The sequence below is a fragment of the Poeciliopsis prolifica genome, unplaced genomic scaffold (genome assembly GCF_027474105.1).
Source record: "Poeciliopsis prolifica strain line A6 unplaced genomic scaffold, Auburn_PproV2 SCAFFOLD011, whole genome shotgun sequence".
Classification (NCBI taxonomy): Eukaryota; Metazoa; Chordata; class Actinopteri; order Cyprinodontiformes; family Poeciliidae; genus Poeciliopsis; species Poeciliopsis prolifica.
The window spans coordinates 8,413,655-8,433,296 of NW_026562386.1; the positions used below are offsets into that span (position 1 = coordinate 8,413,655).

Consider the following 19,642-nt stretch of genomic DNA (forward strand, 5'->3'; position numbering starts at 1 on the left):
TGCTCTTGGCATCAACAATTATTTTCTTCTTGACACAAGCAGGGTTTTCTGAAGCTGCGGCCGGTTTCTCTACAGAGAAAGTCAAACAGGATTCATCTGTTCCATGTTATTTGTCAGTATCATACAAGCTAAGCTGCAGTTTCTCTGCATTTTTCAGCTTTGAACATAACACGTTTCTGTGAAAAACAGTATTCAGAACAATACTTAACACATTCTGTGGTGCTTTTTGTCCTCGTTTCCTCGTCTGATTGCGGATATCAAGGCAGCTGCAAAGCATTTCGACCACTTTTTTTTCCCTTCGCACTCAATTTCACAACCTATTTCAGTTTTATAATATCTGAACATTTGTGTTTCATCTTTCTCACTTTTGATGCGCGTACTCTTCTGCTGTGAATTCTGTCGCAGAATGTGTCTCTTGGCAGCTTGTTTTCACACTTTTATGCTCGCCAAAGTGAAGTGTAATAATGATCCCAGGCTGGCTTCCTCCTTGTATTTGCCTCTTTCTCCATTACATGTAAATTTTCTGAGCTAAAAACCTTGCTTGCAGGCTACAGAGTCTTAAAATGCTTTTTTTGCATTGGAATAAACCATGACTCTGCAATTGAGCCAGAAATACAACCAAATAAATGTTGCTTGCATTTGATTTCATTCAGAAATGCAAGAAGTAACATTATTAATTAAAATTGAAACACAAATAATTTAATTGCAGCACATTTTCAGCAGCTATTTTCATTTTCTAATGTTTTTCTAGTGTCAGATCTGCAGGGATAGTCTGTCTTCTCAGGTTTGAGAAAGAACTTTGTTTCTCAGAGAAGCATCTCTTTCCAAATCTGTGTCCCAGTTAGCCTGGATAATCCACAGATTTTGCTGTCAAGTTTCTATCTGAACTACTTTCTCTGAAAGCGGTTGGCAGCGAGTTCTGTGGATTATCCAGTGAGGCTGAGGTATGGTTTCTGGAAAGAGATGTCTCATTGCGATTTTTCTTTTTTTAATGTGATAATTTTATTTTGTCAGCACCACAAATGAGATTCCATCTGCTTGCACTGCACTTACAAAAAAAGGCAGATTTTTTTTTTCTGCTTTCTTTTTTCTCTTACAGCCTGGGCAAATATGAATATGAATGTTCCTCATTTTCTAAACATGGCAAAAATGGCAAAAAAAAGTTTAAATAGTCTCTCCATGATCTAAATCAGGGCTATTATATTCATCCCCTGCAGTTGCCCTTGATGTAAACTGTGGGGACAGTTGCCATGTTGCCATGTGGTGTGGTCTAACACCTCGTGGACAGCCTGCAGGGCATCAGACCCCGTCTGCAGGGCCAACCCGCTTTGCTCCGTATGGTGCCTTGCTGCTGTGACCCCACCTGTCTGTTCCAGCTTTGGTCAACCCCCTGATGCAGGTTCAGATAAAATTGAATATTTTTCAAAAGTTGTGAAGCATTGCTTCATGCAGTAAGTAGTTCTGTCTGAGAATGTTCAGATCAGCTCTCAATCCTAACGTGATTAGTGTGATATTTTGTCATCTCACCAGGCGGGCGCCACACACAGCTTTTCCCACAGACTGGCATCCCAGCGTTTTCCTAATGGCGTCATCTCCTCCTGTGTAAATTTAAGAAGTCCCTGAATGTGCACATTGTTTGCTGCAGGGCATGCTTGTCTGATGAGTCTAATCCCTTGTCTACGGAAACAAAGGTGTAACACTCGGCTGCTGTGGATCAGCGGTTGTGAGTGATGGTGTACATAAACCCATCTCTCTCTTTCTCACTCCTTTTTTCTTGATTCCCACACAGCTTCCTAATCCCAGAAGATCAAGAGCATCCAGGCTGGAAGTGTGACTAGGCAGAAGCCAGCATGATGCTTTCAGTGATGTTGACTCATGTTGTGATCGCTCCGGGCTCACAACAACCACGGCATGTCACGGCTGTCTAACCTTTTGTTGTTGCAGCCTCAAAGTTGTATTCAGATTCGTATTCAGATGACAAATATTTGCTACTTCATGTAAGCAATGCACATTATTACTTTCTCTGCTATTCAGTGGTAGACGTTGGCTATTAGAGCATAAAAAATGTCCACAGATGCTAAATTCAAATGAGATGTTTCTGGCTTGCGTGCACAAATGCATGTGCATTACGGTAGATAGAAGGCTTAGCATGGCTGTATTCATCATATATGCTCACATTTGGAGACCTGAGCCGTTCATTTTCACCGTACAGAGAGACCGAGGTCAACGCTGAGTAGGCTGTAACATGAACTGAGCGCAGTCAGGGAGCATAAACATGAGCCTATTTTTAAATCAGGCAGCATGAGTAATGTTTTTTTTTTCTCCTCCGCATTTCACTCTGAAGGTTTCATGTCAATGTCATGCCCTCTTACTGAACAAATACAGCTGATTGGTTCCTAGTTTCTCCGCTATGAGTGAAAGACTGCAAAATAACCTGTGATGGGAATTCATCTAACTCCAATTCTTCAGCTGCAGCTGCCTCATTTACATTTTGGTAAGATACAGTTTGAATCCGAGATGAGCGACCACAACATTTGAAAGATCTTTGCTGATATTTAGTGATCCTGCTGAAACATTTAGAAAGTGCTGCTATGCACTAAAGAGACTACAGAGAATCAGAAGATCTTTAAAGGTTAAATCAGCTGAATTTGTGTGCTAATGTTTTCTCCTAGCTATCACATCTCAAACACACAGAAATTAAACATCCCTTTGACCTGCAGCTATGATCAGGATTTGACAAACACAACGAGAACATCAGAAATTCTAATAGACTGTTAGTGAATAAACAGCCTTGTAGTTTTACTGTGTAACATCTTGAGTATATACAGATAACAGAGGTGTGACATTTCTTCTAAAAATGATCAAATATCTGCCCTATGCTCTCCATATTTGTACTTGTGAAAGTGAGTTTCTGAGGCTCTTCACACCATCAAGCCATGTTTTGTGTGCACCGTGTTGGATTAGAGCTTCCTGCTGTGTACCTGCTAAAATACTTGTAGACCATGAAAAGTGATGGAGACCTCCTCCTGCAGCAGATCCCACAGGACTGGATATCAAAAGCGAAATTATATAACGCGATGTTAAAACATGCTGGTTAGGCAAATTCCTTCCTTTTATTCAATTTCACAGAGATTAGGTTTGATCTTACTCGCTGTGTTGTGTTTTAGACCATTCACCGGCTGCAGCTTTGAAGTTGGGATGGAGTCGGGAGAGGTTTTAGAGCAAGGCAGGTGTTGGCTAAGAGGGTCTCACTAAGCCTGTGACAAAAAGACACTGAGTCGTTGCTCCGTCTCCCCCCAACGATCCACAGGGACTAGAAAAGTAGGCCAGGCTCGGTGTCAGGCTGCTGTGAGGATCAGGACGCTCAAGTTGTTGACTTGTGATCAAAGTTGTTTTTCACACTTTGGTTGCTGGAAACTCCTGCAGAAATAGAGATTTAAAATATCTCTCTCTCTCGCTCACGTAAGAACAGATGCGAATGCAAAAATGTAGGTCGCATTTTTATTAAAAATGTTTATTCCAGCCGAACATTATGTCATCTACCTTAATACTGTTTTAACAAGCCTTTTTTTATTTATTTTTTGACAGAAGCTGTTTCTGCCTACATCACCAAACAGAAATATGACCATAAAGTACCACACACTGATATTCTGAACCCATTAGACAAAGCAGGACCTTAAGTGGCTCCTGCCACAGGAGACCACATTTGCTGGCTAAAAATTGGACTCCATCTGCTCATGCACTGTGCACATCTTTTCACGTCACAGACTCATTGGTGTTCACTGAGCAAACATTACAGTGATCTGTATGCAATGCATCCGTCTTGAGTGATAACAACATATACATTATATATCAAAATAATCCTTTCTACATGTTGTTCCATTACAGCCATAAATTTCAATAAATGAGATAGCCTGACACAAATTAGTTCTTAAAACAATTTCCCAACCTTTGAATATTTCATAAAGCAGTCCTTTCTCTAGAAACTGAAAAGACTGTGACAGAACTGAAAGCCTCCAAAACTGACAGACTGGGAAATAAAAGTAACCCTAAAAAGCAGCAAAGTGTCCCAAAAATCTCAAGGAGCTGTGAAGATCTGAAGTTAAATTTATTGGTTCTAAACTCACAAAATTTGTCAAAAATAGAATAGAGGCAAAAAAGCCTTGAAAAATTTTTATTTCATATTTTTCTGAGCAAACTATCACTAAAGTGAAACATGGTGCTGGCTACGTTATGCTGCATTACTTCTGCATGGAGAAGCTGGTCAGAATCGATGGAAAGATGGATGAGGCAATCCTGGAGAAGAGGTTCTCCTTAGAGCAGGACAACAAAGCCAAATGTACAACCAAAGTTAAAATGGAATGGTTTTGATATAAAATTATTCATTTTAGAATGACCTATTTCTAAATAAAATTAAAACATTTGGCAAAGCCTAAAAATAGATCTTTGCAGATACATCAGATCTGACTGACCTTGAGCCATTTGGGGAATACAGGGCTGAACATTTCGAGATGTGCAAAACTGGTCTCAAAAGTCCTAACAGCTGTGAAGTGGTAATCGTGTCAAAATATGATTATTGTCTCACCGGAAGAAACAAATGCCCGCCACACTTTCCAGACAGAGTTTAATTACTAAACAAACAACTGGAAAAACATCCCTCTTTCTTTCCACTTCACTATTATGTGCTACTTTCATAAAACACTTTAATGCATGTGACAAATGGTTTTGCACTGGAAGCCAATGAATCCTTGGATAAACATGCAATCAGGACTCTCTCATCTGTTGACAAACTGTGCGGCGGCTGGATGTCCCTGAGAAAGACGGAGGCACCGAAGCGACCAGGAGAAACTCACGCTCGTCACGTGTTGTTTTCTTCCCTGCGTCCATCGCCGCACATCCTCAGACGGCGAATCACGGCTTTCCGAGCCGTGTGAGCGCGCTCCGAGTCCGGCGGTGCCTGGGATTGGGTGGAGGGAGGGAGTGGTGGCGGAGGAAGGAGTCACGGGATTGGTAGAGTTCAGCGCCAAACTTGTTGACTCATAACTGAGCTGCTCCTCTCCGTCCATCTCGACGCGGAGCTGTCCGGGGCCAGTGGTGCTGAAACTGTCAAGCTATCCGACGCTGCCTCCGGGGCTGATAGCACGTTCCTCCGATTCCAGGTTCAAGCATTTCCCAGTTGCGCTCTTTTTCCTCTCTTTTTTTTTTTCTTTTTTTTTTTTTTTTTTTTTTTTTTCTCCGTATCCACTTTTTGCGTGAAGTCTCAAGGCGTCTGAGTTGAACGCCGATTTGGAAGAAATCTCTCCCCACGACCCCGCCGCCCTCTCCAGGAGCGCACCGACTCTGTAACGTCAGCCGCTCAAACCGAGGACTCTCCGGACCGCAGCCATGGCTTTCATGGTAAAACACGTGGTGGGAGGGCAGCTGAAGAACCTGACGGGCGGCCTCACGGAGGAGAAATCCGAGGGGGAGAAATCAGAAGCCTCCGCGCAGGGAATGACTCAAGAGGAATTTGAACAATATCAGCAACAGTTAGAGGAGGAAAAGTAAGCGCTGACTGAAATATATTGTGTGAAATAATAATGAGCAAAGAGTTAATTTATTGTTGTTTTTCTTTATGAAATATGTTAAAATTATGGCTTATTTGATTCTATGGGTAAAAAGCGAGGAGCGCTCTGTGCGCGGCGCGCTTTTTTACGCATCAGTGCAATAATAGGAGCGCTCCTCACACAGCTGCTCCTCTCGCCCGGAGGAGCTCTCCATATCTATGCTCGGGCAAAATAGAAAGAAAAAAAAACCCTCACGTTTAAATAAATAAATAAGCATTTATTTATTTCGCAGAATACCTTTACTGTGCCGGGGGCGAAAGATGTTCCTGACTGTTGTGCGATAGGATGCATGAAAAATCAGGTGGAACCAAATTTGCATATCTTCCTTTAATTAATTCAGAGGCGGCTTTGTCATTTCTGTGTGACTCTTTGCTCTACTACGTTTTAGTGTGTGTGTGGTTTTCCACAGAACTAAAGCCACTGATGAAGTCATAAAATGTAAAAAAAAAAAAATGCAAGAACAAAATATAACAAGCAGGTCGTCAAAGTTGCCCCAGCCTTTAACTCTACAGGGCCCTTTTAGATGGTCAGTGTTTGTTCATCACGTTGCATATTAGGACAGAGAAAATGTTCCTATCACCATCAGCCAACACCTCCCTTCTAACACTTTTGTCAAAACTGTCTTTTGGGACCATGTGCAGACATTTTAAGAGTGAGTGGGTGAAGCCATTAACACTCAGCAGAGCCCACTCTGCTCCACAGGAGAGCTGCCTGACAGTCTGCCATCATGACGTGACCTTCGGTGGGAAAGAATTATTAGTCAGAAGGTTCATTAGACATGAACATAGATCAGGAGAAGCTCTTCCTTCTTAGATTAAAACAGAGCGAAACCTCTGAGGTGAAGTGTGGGCTGCTCACACTGCCATGATGACACACACAGGCATTTCATCACCCTGAGCTGCCAGGACACAACAGTGACACCCTGGGTCAACTGATGCCCTTGAGAGACAGAAGACACAGAAGCTGCACATTGGTGTTCGCTGCATGGCCTTTCTATGTCTGGCATGTTAATGCGAAGTGAGCTCCAGATCACACGGAGATGAATACTCCATCTCAACCAAAAGAGGACCTTTCTTTTGACACAATGAGTGCGAGCATGTCCCTTCTCATGTTTCTTTGAATTTTGATGCTGCTGCTGATTTTATCCAAGTATTCATATTTCAGCCCTTTCGATGGATGGATTATTTTGTCCTCAGGACGCACTCGGTTTTCTGATCTTGCACAAAATGTTCTCATTTCGTTGTTGTTCTCACTAGATGTTTGACCTCTGGCTGTTCAAGCAAGTTTGATTCAGATTGTGTTGCCCGACTGGCTCGCAATATCTGTGGCTCACAGCAGATTTACCAATTAACATTCTAGCAGTTGGAAGTGGAGAAAACACTTCCTGCCTGCCCCCTGCTGGAGGCAGCAAGAACTGAGGACACAAAGGCAGAATCCCATCTATATGGAAGGACACTCCAACTGTTGAGGGTGGAGTGGATTGAGGGCTTGTTTAGAGCTACCAAGAATTAAAAAAAGAAATAGGTACATTGAAGAGGCTTTTTATTTCCAACTTCTTTCTCGTTTCCTGAAGTTGTCATTTTTCTTGCCCGACTCGTGTAATATTTAGTGGCTAAAATATCTCACTGCTAAATGAGAAATAAATAAATGTATCATATGGAATAACTTTTTCCCAAACACATGACTCAACATATGCTGAACTTCTAAACTATTTTAAGTATACCTGATTACAAGTGTACACTTTGTTATGCTCAAGTATAATAGCCTATATTAGATTATGTAAAAATCCAACACTATCGGCTTGCTGGGAAGAGCTAAAACTGAACAAATACACTATTACACATAAAAATACATCTCATAACATTTTTGTTCACCTATTTTAAAATTTTGCAAATTAGACATGACCTTTGAAAATTCAAGTGTGAAGATTTTTATTCTACATTATCTACTCCTTTGTTTCCAAATGTGTGCCTCAAACCTCTGATTCTGGACATTTGGATCATTTCACTGTGAAGATAGGGAAGCAGCATATCACCAGAAAGAGCAGGAATTCGAACAAAATACCATTTCAAGATGTTAAATGAAGAAAGGTCATTTTCTTTACATATTTTAACATTTTCTGCTCTTTTAAATCATTTCAAATTGCTGCAAAACTAGTTAGTCTACAGCTTGAATCTTGTGAGTTTGGTATTGTGCACAAAAAGAGGACAGCTGTCTTGTCAGCAGAAAATATTAATAAATGTCTAAAAATTATCAGTAATTGATTATCTTTAAGACATATATTCATTTTAACATGTGAAAAGTAAGAAAAAATGATAACAATTGCATTGGTTTTCTTCTAGCCTGTATAAATTAATCTGTAGACATTGGATGTTCAGTGAAGGTCTGAATTTAGGCTTTTCAACCAGCAGGTTTCATACCACACCCACATATCACAACACATGGAATTTATTTACATCACAACAGTGACTAAAATAGATTAAGCTTAATATACATTAATATCTACCATGTACTGTGTTGCTTACAAATCATAAAATATCCAGTGATCACCTCAGTGAGTGAGAGGAGGTTGAAAACACAAAATTATTTCCTAAAGTGGTTGACGATGGCATATGGTCAGTTTGATTTTGAAACAAGATGGTTGCTGTGTGTGGTACACAGAAATGAGCTACAAGATGGAGGATCTGGCGGAGCACATGTTGCATGTTTGGCCATGGGTTCTCAACCTATTGGTGTTTCATCACGCTGGTAAAGAGGACAAAGTATTTCTGATTAGTGGGATTTTGCAAATATGTCCAGAATTTTATTCCTGGATCGTGAGAAAAATCATTCATATGAATGACGTTCCAAGATAACAAGTGGGGTTCAGTTGACATGAAAGGTCGTAACTTGTCACAGACTGTCCAGACCAGGGTTAACTCTGGGTGCATTAGCAAGTAGCTGGAGCTGAAGAGGAAACATATTACATCCTTCTACTGTGTCGCAGATGTGTAAAGCGGTGAAGATTTTGTTTGTCCACAACAATGACACTGCTGTTCCACATTACCCTCCATGACCTAGCCTGGTAAAAATAAGCCTCTTCTTCTATGCTTTGCTTGGCACAGAACTGAACCTCTTGGCTATTGAGAAACAATTCCTTGATGGAGGAAAGTTTGAATTTTACCCTATTGCTAACGTTTGCCTATGATGCACGGACTGAATGGCTTTGTTCTCTACCATTGCTGAAACTACAGGCAGACTATAATTCTAAAACGCAGCATAAAAATGATTGCTGTATTTTATAATTTCTATTCCTTTTCGCTGGTTGGCCTGGCTGAAATTCTACCGGAGAAATCCAGCTCTGTAGGAGAAATCCCACTGCATAGAAAGGCAATAATCATACTACCCATGACCTAGACCAAGTTGGAAACTTAAAACTAATTTTTTCCATGTTCAAATTAATTGATAGAGGCTTAATATGAAGAAGATATTGCAACTGGCATGTTAGGTTCTGATTTTCAGAAAGCCTAATAATTATTAGAAGGCAACCTTTCTTTGCCATGCTTGGTTTAAAGTAGAGCTTTTCTCAAGCTTTTACTTCGTACAGAACATTCTGCCTGTAGGCTGTAATTTTCTTCCTGTCTTGCAGACAAGAACGAGAAGCTCATTTTGCCCAGAAGAAAGCAGAGAGGGCTACAGTTAGAACCCATTTTCGGGAAAAGTACAGATTACCAAAGGTAATTTAAAGAATGCATGTGCTTCAGCTTCTCAGACGAACACGTGAAACTAACATTGGCATGTTTTCTCTTCATGTGTTTCTGCGCCTCAGAATGAGCTCGACGAGACCCAGATCCAGCAGGCAGGGGACGACGTGGTGCTGCCCACAGAGCTGGCCAAGATGATCGCTGAGGACAACCAGGAGGAGGCGCACAAGCAGTCCGTGCTGGGCCAGCTGTCCAACATCCAGAACGTGGACATCGACCAGCTGAAGGACAAAGCCCAGGCCACACTGGAAGACCTCAAGAAGCAGACGGAAAACTGCAACCTCATGTGAAGAGGGCCTGAGCGGTTCCACAAAACAGAGTTTCACTTGTGCAGATATTTATCAGAGGCAGAGCTTCTCCTGGTGTAGACATTTTCTCATTGCTTTAGTGAGCAGAGTTGCATAATTATTGTCTTATGGGGATCAAAATCAGACTGGAGCCTATGAGACCTTTGGCTCACCTTCTAACTAGTTAAAACCATTTTGAGTCTTAATCATCCTGAATGTTATTCACGTTTATACAAAAAAGAAAAAGTAAGAAAATGAGCCAATTTGCTCTCTGATAAAACTGAAACCAGTGAGATCATTTCTGCAGGTCTGAGCAAGTTCTCCTCTTGGTAAATGTGTACAGTGCACCAGATCCTTCATTCCCTGTGTTCCCATTCTCCTTCGTTCTCTGTACCTGGCCAGTGACAACACCATGCAGTTCTGCAGCAGAGGTCGTAGCAGTGTGTATGTGTGTGTTCCCTCCCCTTTCTTCTCCAAAACTCAGCAGAGGATTTTTATTGGTTAAGGCGTGCATCTATAATAAAGTCAGGACCACTGGGGTCAGCTGCTTGGTTGGAACGAGAACACACATGCACAAGCTTAACACTCAGGGCCAGCCTAAGTTAGAACTGGACTCTAAACAAATTTTGATTTAGAAGACCTTTTCCCACCCACCAGAGTTTCTACAACCACTTTTAGTTTGCATTGCTTCTTCATTCTTTTTAGTTAAATAGTGGTTGATAAAAAGTGTTTTAGAAGGTGAAAACAGCCAGTAGACCCTGGATTTGGGGCACTTTTTCTGACTTACTCATACGCTTTCGCAGCGTCGTAGAGTTAGGCAGAATGGGTGAGTTTGACTGGTTTTGCCTTCAAGCTACAAAAAAGTTGTCAGTTATTTTCAAGCATATTTTTCTGCCATTGTGTATCAGTTTTGTTTCTGAGTGTAGTTAAGTATTTTGTCGAACTATGACAATTATTAGCCATAGTAATGCTCAAGCGGTTCTTATTGACTTTCTCTTGAGAAATATAAGCAATTCTGAGCTCTGATTTAAACTGAATCATCTTCCTTTGGGATTAACATAATCTTACAGCGTAACACAAATATTTCTAAGCACATCTAAAAAAATATTCTTAAAATGATCAGGTATTAAAGCATGTACAAAATGTCCCTAAAACAGCATTGAAATACCTCATAGTTGGTCTTGTGGCAAGTAGCTTCATCTTGAATGCAAAAGAGTCGGGTACAAAAGCAAACTGCAAAAGTGTGAAATGGTAAATTAGCCAAATGACCAGCACTCCGGTCAGAATTAGAGGACTCTTTGAGGACCCTTCTGGCCTGGGGGCCCTAAACAGCCTTGACCGGCTCTGCACACCAGCTCATGTTAATTATACAAACAAAATCAGACAATTTAATGAGTAACAACTGTTTAGGACAACCAAAAGGTTAATCTTCCATGACATTTGTTTTTTCTGTTGTTTTTTTGTTGTTGTTCTTGTGAGCCTTGTTGGTCAAGGCTGAAGCTCCAAGATAATTGAATCGCTTTCTGAGTGGTTAATTTATTAAATAATTTTTTTGTTTTTATTGTTAGTTTTACTAAAACCTACAAATAATTACTCACTTGTTTAGGTGTGAAAACTTGCAGTGATGAATGCTTTACATGAACATGTAACTGTGTGCAAAGTTAATCCGGCTTCCATACAATACCATTTCTATCCACTATATATCTACATATAAATTGTGTGTGGATCTGTTTATATGCTGCTTTCTGATGGCTGCTCAGATTGGTAGAAAGGAAATGCTTTCAGTCGTATGCCAAAGCCTTTGTTGATAACGCTCTGACCAACGCAGAGGAAATGGCACGGACATATCAGATTGTTTGCCTCTGGTGTGTGTATAAATCCGGCTGAGTCTACATGCAGATATTTATGTTCTATGTAGAGTTCTGTGCTGTTTGGCTCCAGCAGGTTGATTCTCACCATTTCCAACAACGCGTTGAGTCTTGTAGTGTCGTCATCCGTCCCATGATCCTCGCCTCGTCCTCCATCTCATCCGCCATCTCAGTATTCGCGTTTCGTGCTGCTGGATGTTGTGTTGTTAAGCCAGTGTGATGTGCTAAACGGCGTCTTTGTAAAAGGAAAAATAATGAATCTGTTCCTGTTGCTGGGAGTGCTTGTAACATGACAGAGCTCACTGTCAGTTAGAGTAGGCTTAAAGTGGGGTCCTGCCTGTGATGTAAGGAGGGGATTCAGTGTTGCATTAATGTAAAATACATTTTATTTTATGTGTCAAAATTTTAGACTTTTGTTCTAACTTCTGTACGGTAGGATTTTTGTGTTTTATGTAAAGGAAGCTTACTGTTGTGATTTCCCGAAATTAAACGGAAATGTTATTTTGTTACGTGCCACGCTGCTATTGAATGAAGGCCGAGGCAATACGTTTTGAGTGCAATGGGTAATTTCTTGTGATAGAGGATATTATCTTCATAGCATATAAATAACATAGGAGGAAAGTTGCAATAACTTATTTTTAAACAAAGCTACTAGAATCTGCCATTAAAGATCAGAATATGGTATCAATAGTTGGAAGCCAAGCCATAAATTGCAAACTATTTGTTTTATATAGGTGTGAAACTTGAAATTAATAACTCATAATCCTAATACACAAGTGTAAATTCTGTGCTGTTATCCTGTGAATCTGATTTTTAAGGAAAAGGCTGCGATGGCAGTCTTTTCTTGATCTTTGGCTGTTTCACTGTATGTCTGTAACTGTGAGAGTTCTTCAGTGATGTCCCTTTTTGAGTTTTAACTGCAATAAACACGTTTTTATGACGCTGTGGTTCATTTCACTTTTATCTTAACATTTTTGGTAAACCTGCAGCAGTTTGAACACCAGAGGGAGACAAAAATACACAGAGGAATGCACAGTGACGGCAAGCAAGGTGAGGATTTTTACTCCCATTTAGCATTGGATGATAAGAACTCCCAACATGGTCAATGCCCTGTGAAATAAAATTTAAGATAGGTGGAATGCAACATTAATTTTAGATTATTTAACAAATTAATTTATATAGAAATTAAGGAGTCTTCAGCAAATCTAACAACTTTTATTTACTTCAAATGCAAAACGTCCATTTTGTGAGAAATAAAATGCAGTTCTAGACAATTAAAGTGTATAATTATTTGCCAGTTGTTGTTAAATGAAGGAAATTAACCATTTTTTTTATTTTCCTTTTTTTTAAAAAAAAAAAACAGAGAGAGTTATGAAGTTTTTATCAAAATTATGAGTCCATGGTTATCATGCCTCTCTACAGAAAGATAAATATTTGCAGTTTACCCATCAAAGTCAAGAGTACTAGGACCTAACTCAACGTTCTCCATTGAATGTTCTTCAATGAACATCTTCATTGAAGAACATTCAATGAATGTTCTTCATTTACCATTTGCAAAAGTTTTCACTTTTTGCCACATTGCAAATAGTGTATTTTATTGGGACTGTGTGTTATATTCACCTACAAAACTGATGCTGTTTGTTTACTAATGATTACTAATGATTAACAATCTACTGAGGGATTTAACAGAACAGTTGTACTTAGATTAAATTAGACATAATTATATGCTGTTTACTGGTTACTTCTGAAGTGCATGTTTAAAAGTTCAAATTATTTATTTATGTTTGTTCGTCTAGAAGAAGTTTTTATAGCCCAGGGTAAATTCGTCTTGGGCATCCAACTCTTCTGGGCAGCTCCTGCAAAAACTGGCACAAGCTACAGGAGGGGGGAAACGTGGACCAACTTCACCCCCTCAAAAAAAGAAGTTAGTTACCATTTCAATGGCAGGAAAGCCTGAGCTATTGCTGGTTTTCAAGTGTGGTGTGAAAGGGAATAGCTGTAAAATATATTGATGCTGAACCCCTCCCTATTGATAGGCTGCAGTGCGTGAACAATCTTCAGCCTGGAAAGACACTGGGCCACTGCATGGCCAATCTGACACAATTAGGGTGAAACGGGCCAGAAAATAGCATTCTCCCCTATTCTCCTCTCTCAATCGGGGCTTAAAACTGAGCAGAATGACAGAGAGAGAGAGGGGTAGGGTGACAATTAGCGAGGAGCTGTAAGAGAAAGCAGCCATTCCTGCTCTGGTGAAAGCTGGAGCAGAAAAGTTGCAGATGTGACCTTTCTGTAATGGAATGCATTTTGCAAGATCCCCTCCTGGCTGCTGCTTTAACCTGTGTTTTGCGAGAGGAAGCCAAGGGGGGAAGACCACACAGATCCGTGGTTTTGTGCAAGCAAAATTATAACCAGTTTTCATCCAGCCTCTCTCTTCCTACAGGGCCTGGTAAAAAATCTGCATAGCCCTTGAACCTTTTCACAATTTGTAACAGGCCAACCCAGAGCTGGGTTCACAAATGCATCTCAACCTTTCCTGGATTAATTATTTGAAGAACCACATTTAGCAGCAGCTACAGCTGCCATATTCACAGCTATGGTGTCTGAACTGGATTTAGGTCTGGACTTTGACTGGGCCATTCTAACAAAGGAGTGTACTTTGAGCGAAACCATTTCAAGAGTCAAGATTACAGTATTGATTCCCACGTGGAAATTATTTTGTCCAAATAGCACAAAATAATAAAAAAAGGTCAATCGAGTTAAGAAAATAGAAGATAATCAAAGTTTACTCTCACATGTTTGCTGTAAGGTGAACCAATGGCTCAGAATTGTTGTTGTTGTTTTACTCTGGATTTAGCTCCATTTATCTTCCCATCCATGAGTTTTCATGTCACAGATGAAGAAAAGCATCGATGCTCCCGCCACCAAGGGACCAAATACAATGTTAACTTCCCTTACTTTCTTCTACATGTGCTCTCTATTCCCTATGGCATGTTGCTACATACTACAAATGTGTTTATTTGTATGTGTTAATATTTTATTTATATTCTCCAGAATAATCACTGGCTTCTTTGCTTCATGTCTGACCTGTTAGTCTGGATGGACCACCATCCTTTTACCTGGTTCTAAATTAAAAAGTTGGAATCTCAACCTGCCCTCTGCTTGTTGTTCACAATGGTGATACTGTGGTTAGAAGTTGATTTCATTCACTAATTAGGCGACTTCTGAAGGCAGCTGGTTGCACTAGGTTTTCTTTTATGAGGTGTAACATTAAAAGGTAAATACAAACCTGACAGACTTTTAGTTTCTTTTTTTGCGATAAATAAATAAAACGGAATTTCCTTCTTACTCCACAAATACGCACTACTTTGTGTTGGTCTATCACATAAACTCCAAGTAAACCACACTGAAGTGTGGGCTTGAATCTGACATGTCAGACAGTATGATTACTTTAGCAGTGCGCTGCAGTTTTTCGGATTTGTGGCGCTAGAAGTGGGTTTCCAATCTGCGACCAATCATTGACCAGGACAGAAAATGAAAGAAGAGAAAAGGAGCGGAGCCAAAGGAGGAGTGGGGGGCTTTTTCCTTTCTTTTTTTTTTTTTTTCGACAGAGGGAGGGGTGTTGTGGAGAAATGCTCGGCGGACCGTGAAGCGTTACAGCCAGAAGCAGGACAAAGACGCGCGTAGCGGGGCAGCATGATAGAACTATGTCTTCAAAAACAACTCTGGGAAGCGTGGATGGATGCTAAAAGTTATATTTTGGAGTGAAACGAACCGAGGAGTTGTGAGAAACATTAGTACTAAGAGCGGAACTCTCGTTGACTTTGGGTAGCTCTCAGACTGGAGGATCCTGCTTTGGAAAGCGCACACTTCCAGAGATGACTGTTTCTGTTTCTGCGCTCTTTCTCTACTTCGCAGCCGCTCCTGGTTGTTTCTGCTGTTACGAAGCCCAACAACAGGAAGCAAGTCAAACACGGGTGCAAGTCTGTGGAACATTTGTACAAACGCCTCGTTGGTAACAAAACCTCTGTCGGACCTTCGCTTGCTTGACTTGCTCCGATCCTGATGTGCACGTCACACGCCTCAAACTTCAGCCAAGCATGAGATGTCAGTGCAGCCCGCTGGCGCTTCTCCTGTGGCTCCTGGTGGCTTTAGACGCCCAGCTTGTCTGCTGGCGGGCGATCCTCAAGTGCCACAACGAGCCCGAGTGTGAGCTCGCCTACAACCAGTACCTGGCGGCGTGCGAGGGGAACATCCGCGGGACGAGGAGCCAGTGCCCGAGCCACTGCATCCAGGCGCTGATCCGGCTCAACAACACCCGCAGCGGGCCGGATCTGGAGACCTGTGACTGCGCGCTGGACCCGAACTGCCTCGGCGCGAAGCGGGCCATAGAGCCGTGCTTGCCCCGCAGGCACCCCAGCGACGCAGGGGGCATCGGCTGCATGGAGGCCCGCCAGCGGTGCGAGGAGGACAGCAGCTGCCACGCCTCCCTCACGGCCTACCTGTCGTACTGCGGGCAGCTGTTCAACGGCAGGCGGTGCTCCTCCAGGTGCAAGGCCACCATCCAGCAGATGCTGTTCATCCCGAACGGCATGCTGCTGAACCGCTGCGTTTGTGACGGCGTGGAGAGACCTTTCTGCGAGGTGGTCAAGGAGAACATGAGCAAGCTTTGCTCCATTGAGGACCACAGCGTCGCTTCTGATCAACCTGAAGTTGAGGAGATCTACGACGATGAGGATGATGATCGAAAGGTTGACAGGGAGGAGGGTTACACTGACAGATCCTCTGCGTGCCAGAGGTTACCCAGCTTCATGATGTTTGTCTTTCTATGGATATTATTCTGAGGATGGCCGACTGGAATGTTTGGATCTATCAATCAAAGGGAAACTTTTTTCTCTGAGAGTGCAAACCCCATGATGACAGGGGGCCTCATCATGGGACCCCTGACATGGAGCGCAGAAGTGTTGTCAAAAATGCCTTAACTATTTTCTTTTACGTGATAGGAGACTTTGTTGGGAACATTTTGAGTGCCTTTAAACAGCTCTTGTTTATTTGGTTAGCTTTCATTGCTTCTTAAAGTGTGGCTTTATTAAGACTTTAGACAAACACTGGAGCCATCCAGCCTCTGTTTGCTCTCCTCTCCACTGCAGAGGCCTTAGCATTGTTGCAGTAACCACACTTCAAATATTTGTGGGAACCCGGACAGGCTAGGGTGTGGGTCTGACTACTTAAATTAACTGAAGTGCTTCTTGAGCACTTCTGCTTGGCCCCCTCCCCCATCCGAGATTGTTTTATTGAACTCTTCCTGACTTTTCCCCACCCCTCTCTCTGCAGCCCGGACCCCCTAAAAGCTTTTAAAAGCTCCCTGACTTTATTATTGCTTTCACATGGCTACGACACTTTGAGAAAATTTGTCAGCTGCCAAAATGGGTGAACATAAAATGTCTGCATTTTGTTCTCAGCATTTGCTGAAGTCATCAAAAAGCAGAATTTTCTTTGAACCCAATTTATAGTTTAAAGCACAAGGAGATGTCTTCATTTATTGGAAAATATGAAACACAAGTGGAGTAAAATCATTACAATACACACTTCACAGTTATGTTAAAACGTTATGCAAATGTAACATTTAAAAAAATGAAGAACTGAGGCATCCAGGCACCGTGGAGAGTTAAATGTGTGTTTCTGTGTCTTATTTAAGGATATCTTAATTGATTTTTTTTTTTGTCACCCATTTCTTTTGTAAATGTCTGTAAACAGGCAAAGCCCAAACTAGCACAAGAGATTGTCACTTGCACAAATTCACAGTGAGGTTTATTGCTTTCAAACACGTGCCTTGAATGCTTTTACAGTGCTAGTTTTAGGCTGAGTGAATTAGCCGCATTTAAACCGAGGTGCTAATGTGACCCATTTAAATGTCTGCACCAATAGAAAGCGTGATTCAAACCAGTGTTTTTTTTTTTACTCTCATCCCATCACTTCCTCATCCACCTGTTTTAAGCTGTTTAGTCATGGAGGGAAAGGTGCAGTGCCATCTTTGCCACTTGAAATTAAATGTTGAACTATGTTGTGTGTTAAGTTATAAATTAGAATATGAAGAACATTTTACAAATGTGTGCAGTAAAAAAAAGGTTTTACCTACATCCGGTTAGGATAAACATACAAATGTAGATCAGATTCAGTGTGAAGAAACCAGACAGCTTTGCATTGTTTCTAGAAAAGTAGCAATAACATGAATTCAGAAAGCTCTTCCACATGGAGGTTTTATAATGAAATATGTATGGCCTAAACAAGTGTCATGTTGTGTTTTGACAAAGGAATGAATCAATATATGGAGTTTTAAAGACAATATGTCTGGGTTATTATTTGTTTGTCATATATTTAGTCCAAGGAGAATTTTTAATCTGAATAGGTGCAAAGCCTGTAGTGATACCACAAACATTTGGAGCTGATTGGAACAAAAGGTAGTTTAACCCCACTGAGTTTTGACTCAGTGGGGTTAAACACAACTGCACCCCACTCTTAATTTTTTTCATGTATTATTTCCCTTTTCACTTCACAATTATGGCTTGCTTTGTTTTGCTTTATCGCATTAAACCACAATAAATAACATAGAGGTTTGTTGCGACATGAGAAAATGTAAAACGATCAACAGGTGCAACCACTTTTGCAAGGCATGGGGAAAGGATAAAGCAACTGAAAAAAAAAACAAAACAGTCATCTATCATGTGCATTTATTTGATTTATTTTGTAGCAAACAGAACAAGTTGAAGATATAGCACCAGATTATCTCTCTTTAATAGTTGGACTATTGCAACTAACAGATCTGCTGGTTGGCAATTATTTTTTTAACATTTTCAGTAACATTCTAGATATTCAAATTGTTTTCTAGTCATATCATTGAGTTGTATCTGATTCCCCTCAGAAAACTGTTTGATTGCCAAGACATTATTGTCCTGGAAAAAAATCACTTCATCAAATTTTCTATTTTCAATCATTGTGGCACAATAGTTTTTTGTTTTTTTTTCCTTCACTGCCTCTTTTTAACCCGCTAGAATGTTTTGTTTCTCTTTACGTGGTGAGGATTTTTCTAGTCTGACCTTTCTGCCATTAATTACTGCAACTTTTTAAGTTTCTGTCATATCTGTGACTTTTTATTCAAACAGCTGATGTCTTCCAGGTAAAGGATTTATACTTTTTTGCAAGGGGTTTGTCAGTATATCCTCATGCTCTGATTGACACCACAAAATGCAACAAATGACTGCCGAAAATAAGAATTAATCGTTGGTCAAACTGTCTGTCATGTCTGTCCATTACACTGTCTCGCTAAGCCCTGCATGTGGCTGTTTTCAATGCTGATTCTTAAGGGATTAGGTCGGTGTAACTGAAACCTAGTGAGGAATTTTAAGTGTCTAGTCATTGCTCAATCCACTTTTAGTGGAAACAAATGACAATTCAGGAGTCTATGTTAAGGCTTCAGTTAAAATGATACCATCAGCCCTGTAAGAAAAACTGCTAAAAGCTTTACTTGGCATTTCGGACGTCAACAATATGACCCACTTTAAAAGCGAGTTGCCATTTGGGGATTCTTCCCCGCCTTCTAAGATATCTACAAGTCACTGACAAACTACAAAAGAGCCATTAGGTGTTGCTGCTTAGTGTGAGCAACTGATCCGTTGTGTACTTTCTGTCAGAGCAGAACAAATGTGAACGGGCGATAGCAGGTGGGAAAGAATAGTGGCTAAACCCCTCATTTGTTTGAAGGCTGGCATATTGCCTTGTTGAAGTATTTTTACTGTTTGTACACAGTCATGCCATCTTAAAATCAAAATCTACAATGTATGTTATTTTGATATGTGACAATCAAGCGATAAGTAGTGGACAATTGTGAAGTGGGAGGGAAATGCCACGAAGCTTAAAACAATTTTTATTAATAAAAAATAGTCTGAAAAGTGTGGCATGCTGTCGAACCAGCTTGTTAAAAATGGCAAAGTGTGACTTCTTAAGGCTTTCTTTCAAAAACAGCTGCACGTATAATAACCATAAATTACATACAGATAGACTCTACCACTTCTGAAGGTAACTGGTTGCACTAGTTTATTTAGGGGTATCAGAGTAAACAGGACTGAGTACACAGGCACTCC

General features: G+C 40.8%; 2 protein-coding genes across 2 annotated transcripts; both read left to right on the forward strand.

The window, feature by feature from the left end:
• Positions 1 to 5,038: 5,038 nt before the first annotated feature.
• Positions 5,039 to 12,444, forward strand: cplx3b (complexin 3b). The gene is made up of 3 exons (XM_055036903.1): positions 5,039 to 5,543; positions 9,235 to 9,322; positions 9,415 to 12,444. The coding sequence occupies exons 1-3, from the start codon at positions 5,386 to 5,388 to the stop codon at positions 9,637 to 9,639; spliced, it is 471 nt and encodes a 156-aa protein (XP_054892878.1). The 5' UTR covers positions 5,039 to 5,385; the 3' UTR covers positions 9,640 to 12,444.
• A 2,730-nt stretch (positions 12,445 to 15,174) lies between these two features.
• On the forward strand, positions 15,175 to 19,616 carry si:ch1073-459b3.2 (growth arrest-specific protein 1). The gene has a single exon (XM_055036549.1). The coding sequence runs from the start codon at positions 15,602 to 15,604 to the stop codon at positions 16,343 to 16,345; it is 744 nt and encodes a 247-aa protein (XP_054892524.1). The 5' UTR covers positions 15,175 to 15,601; the 3' UTR covers positions 16,346 to 19,616.
• The last annotated feature ends 26 nt before the right edge of the window (positions 19,617 to 19,642 follow it).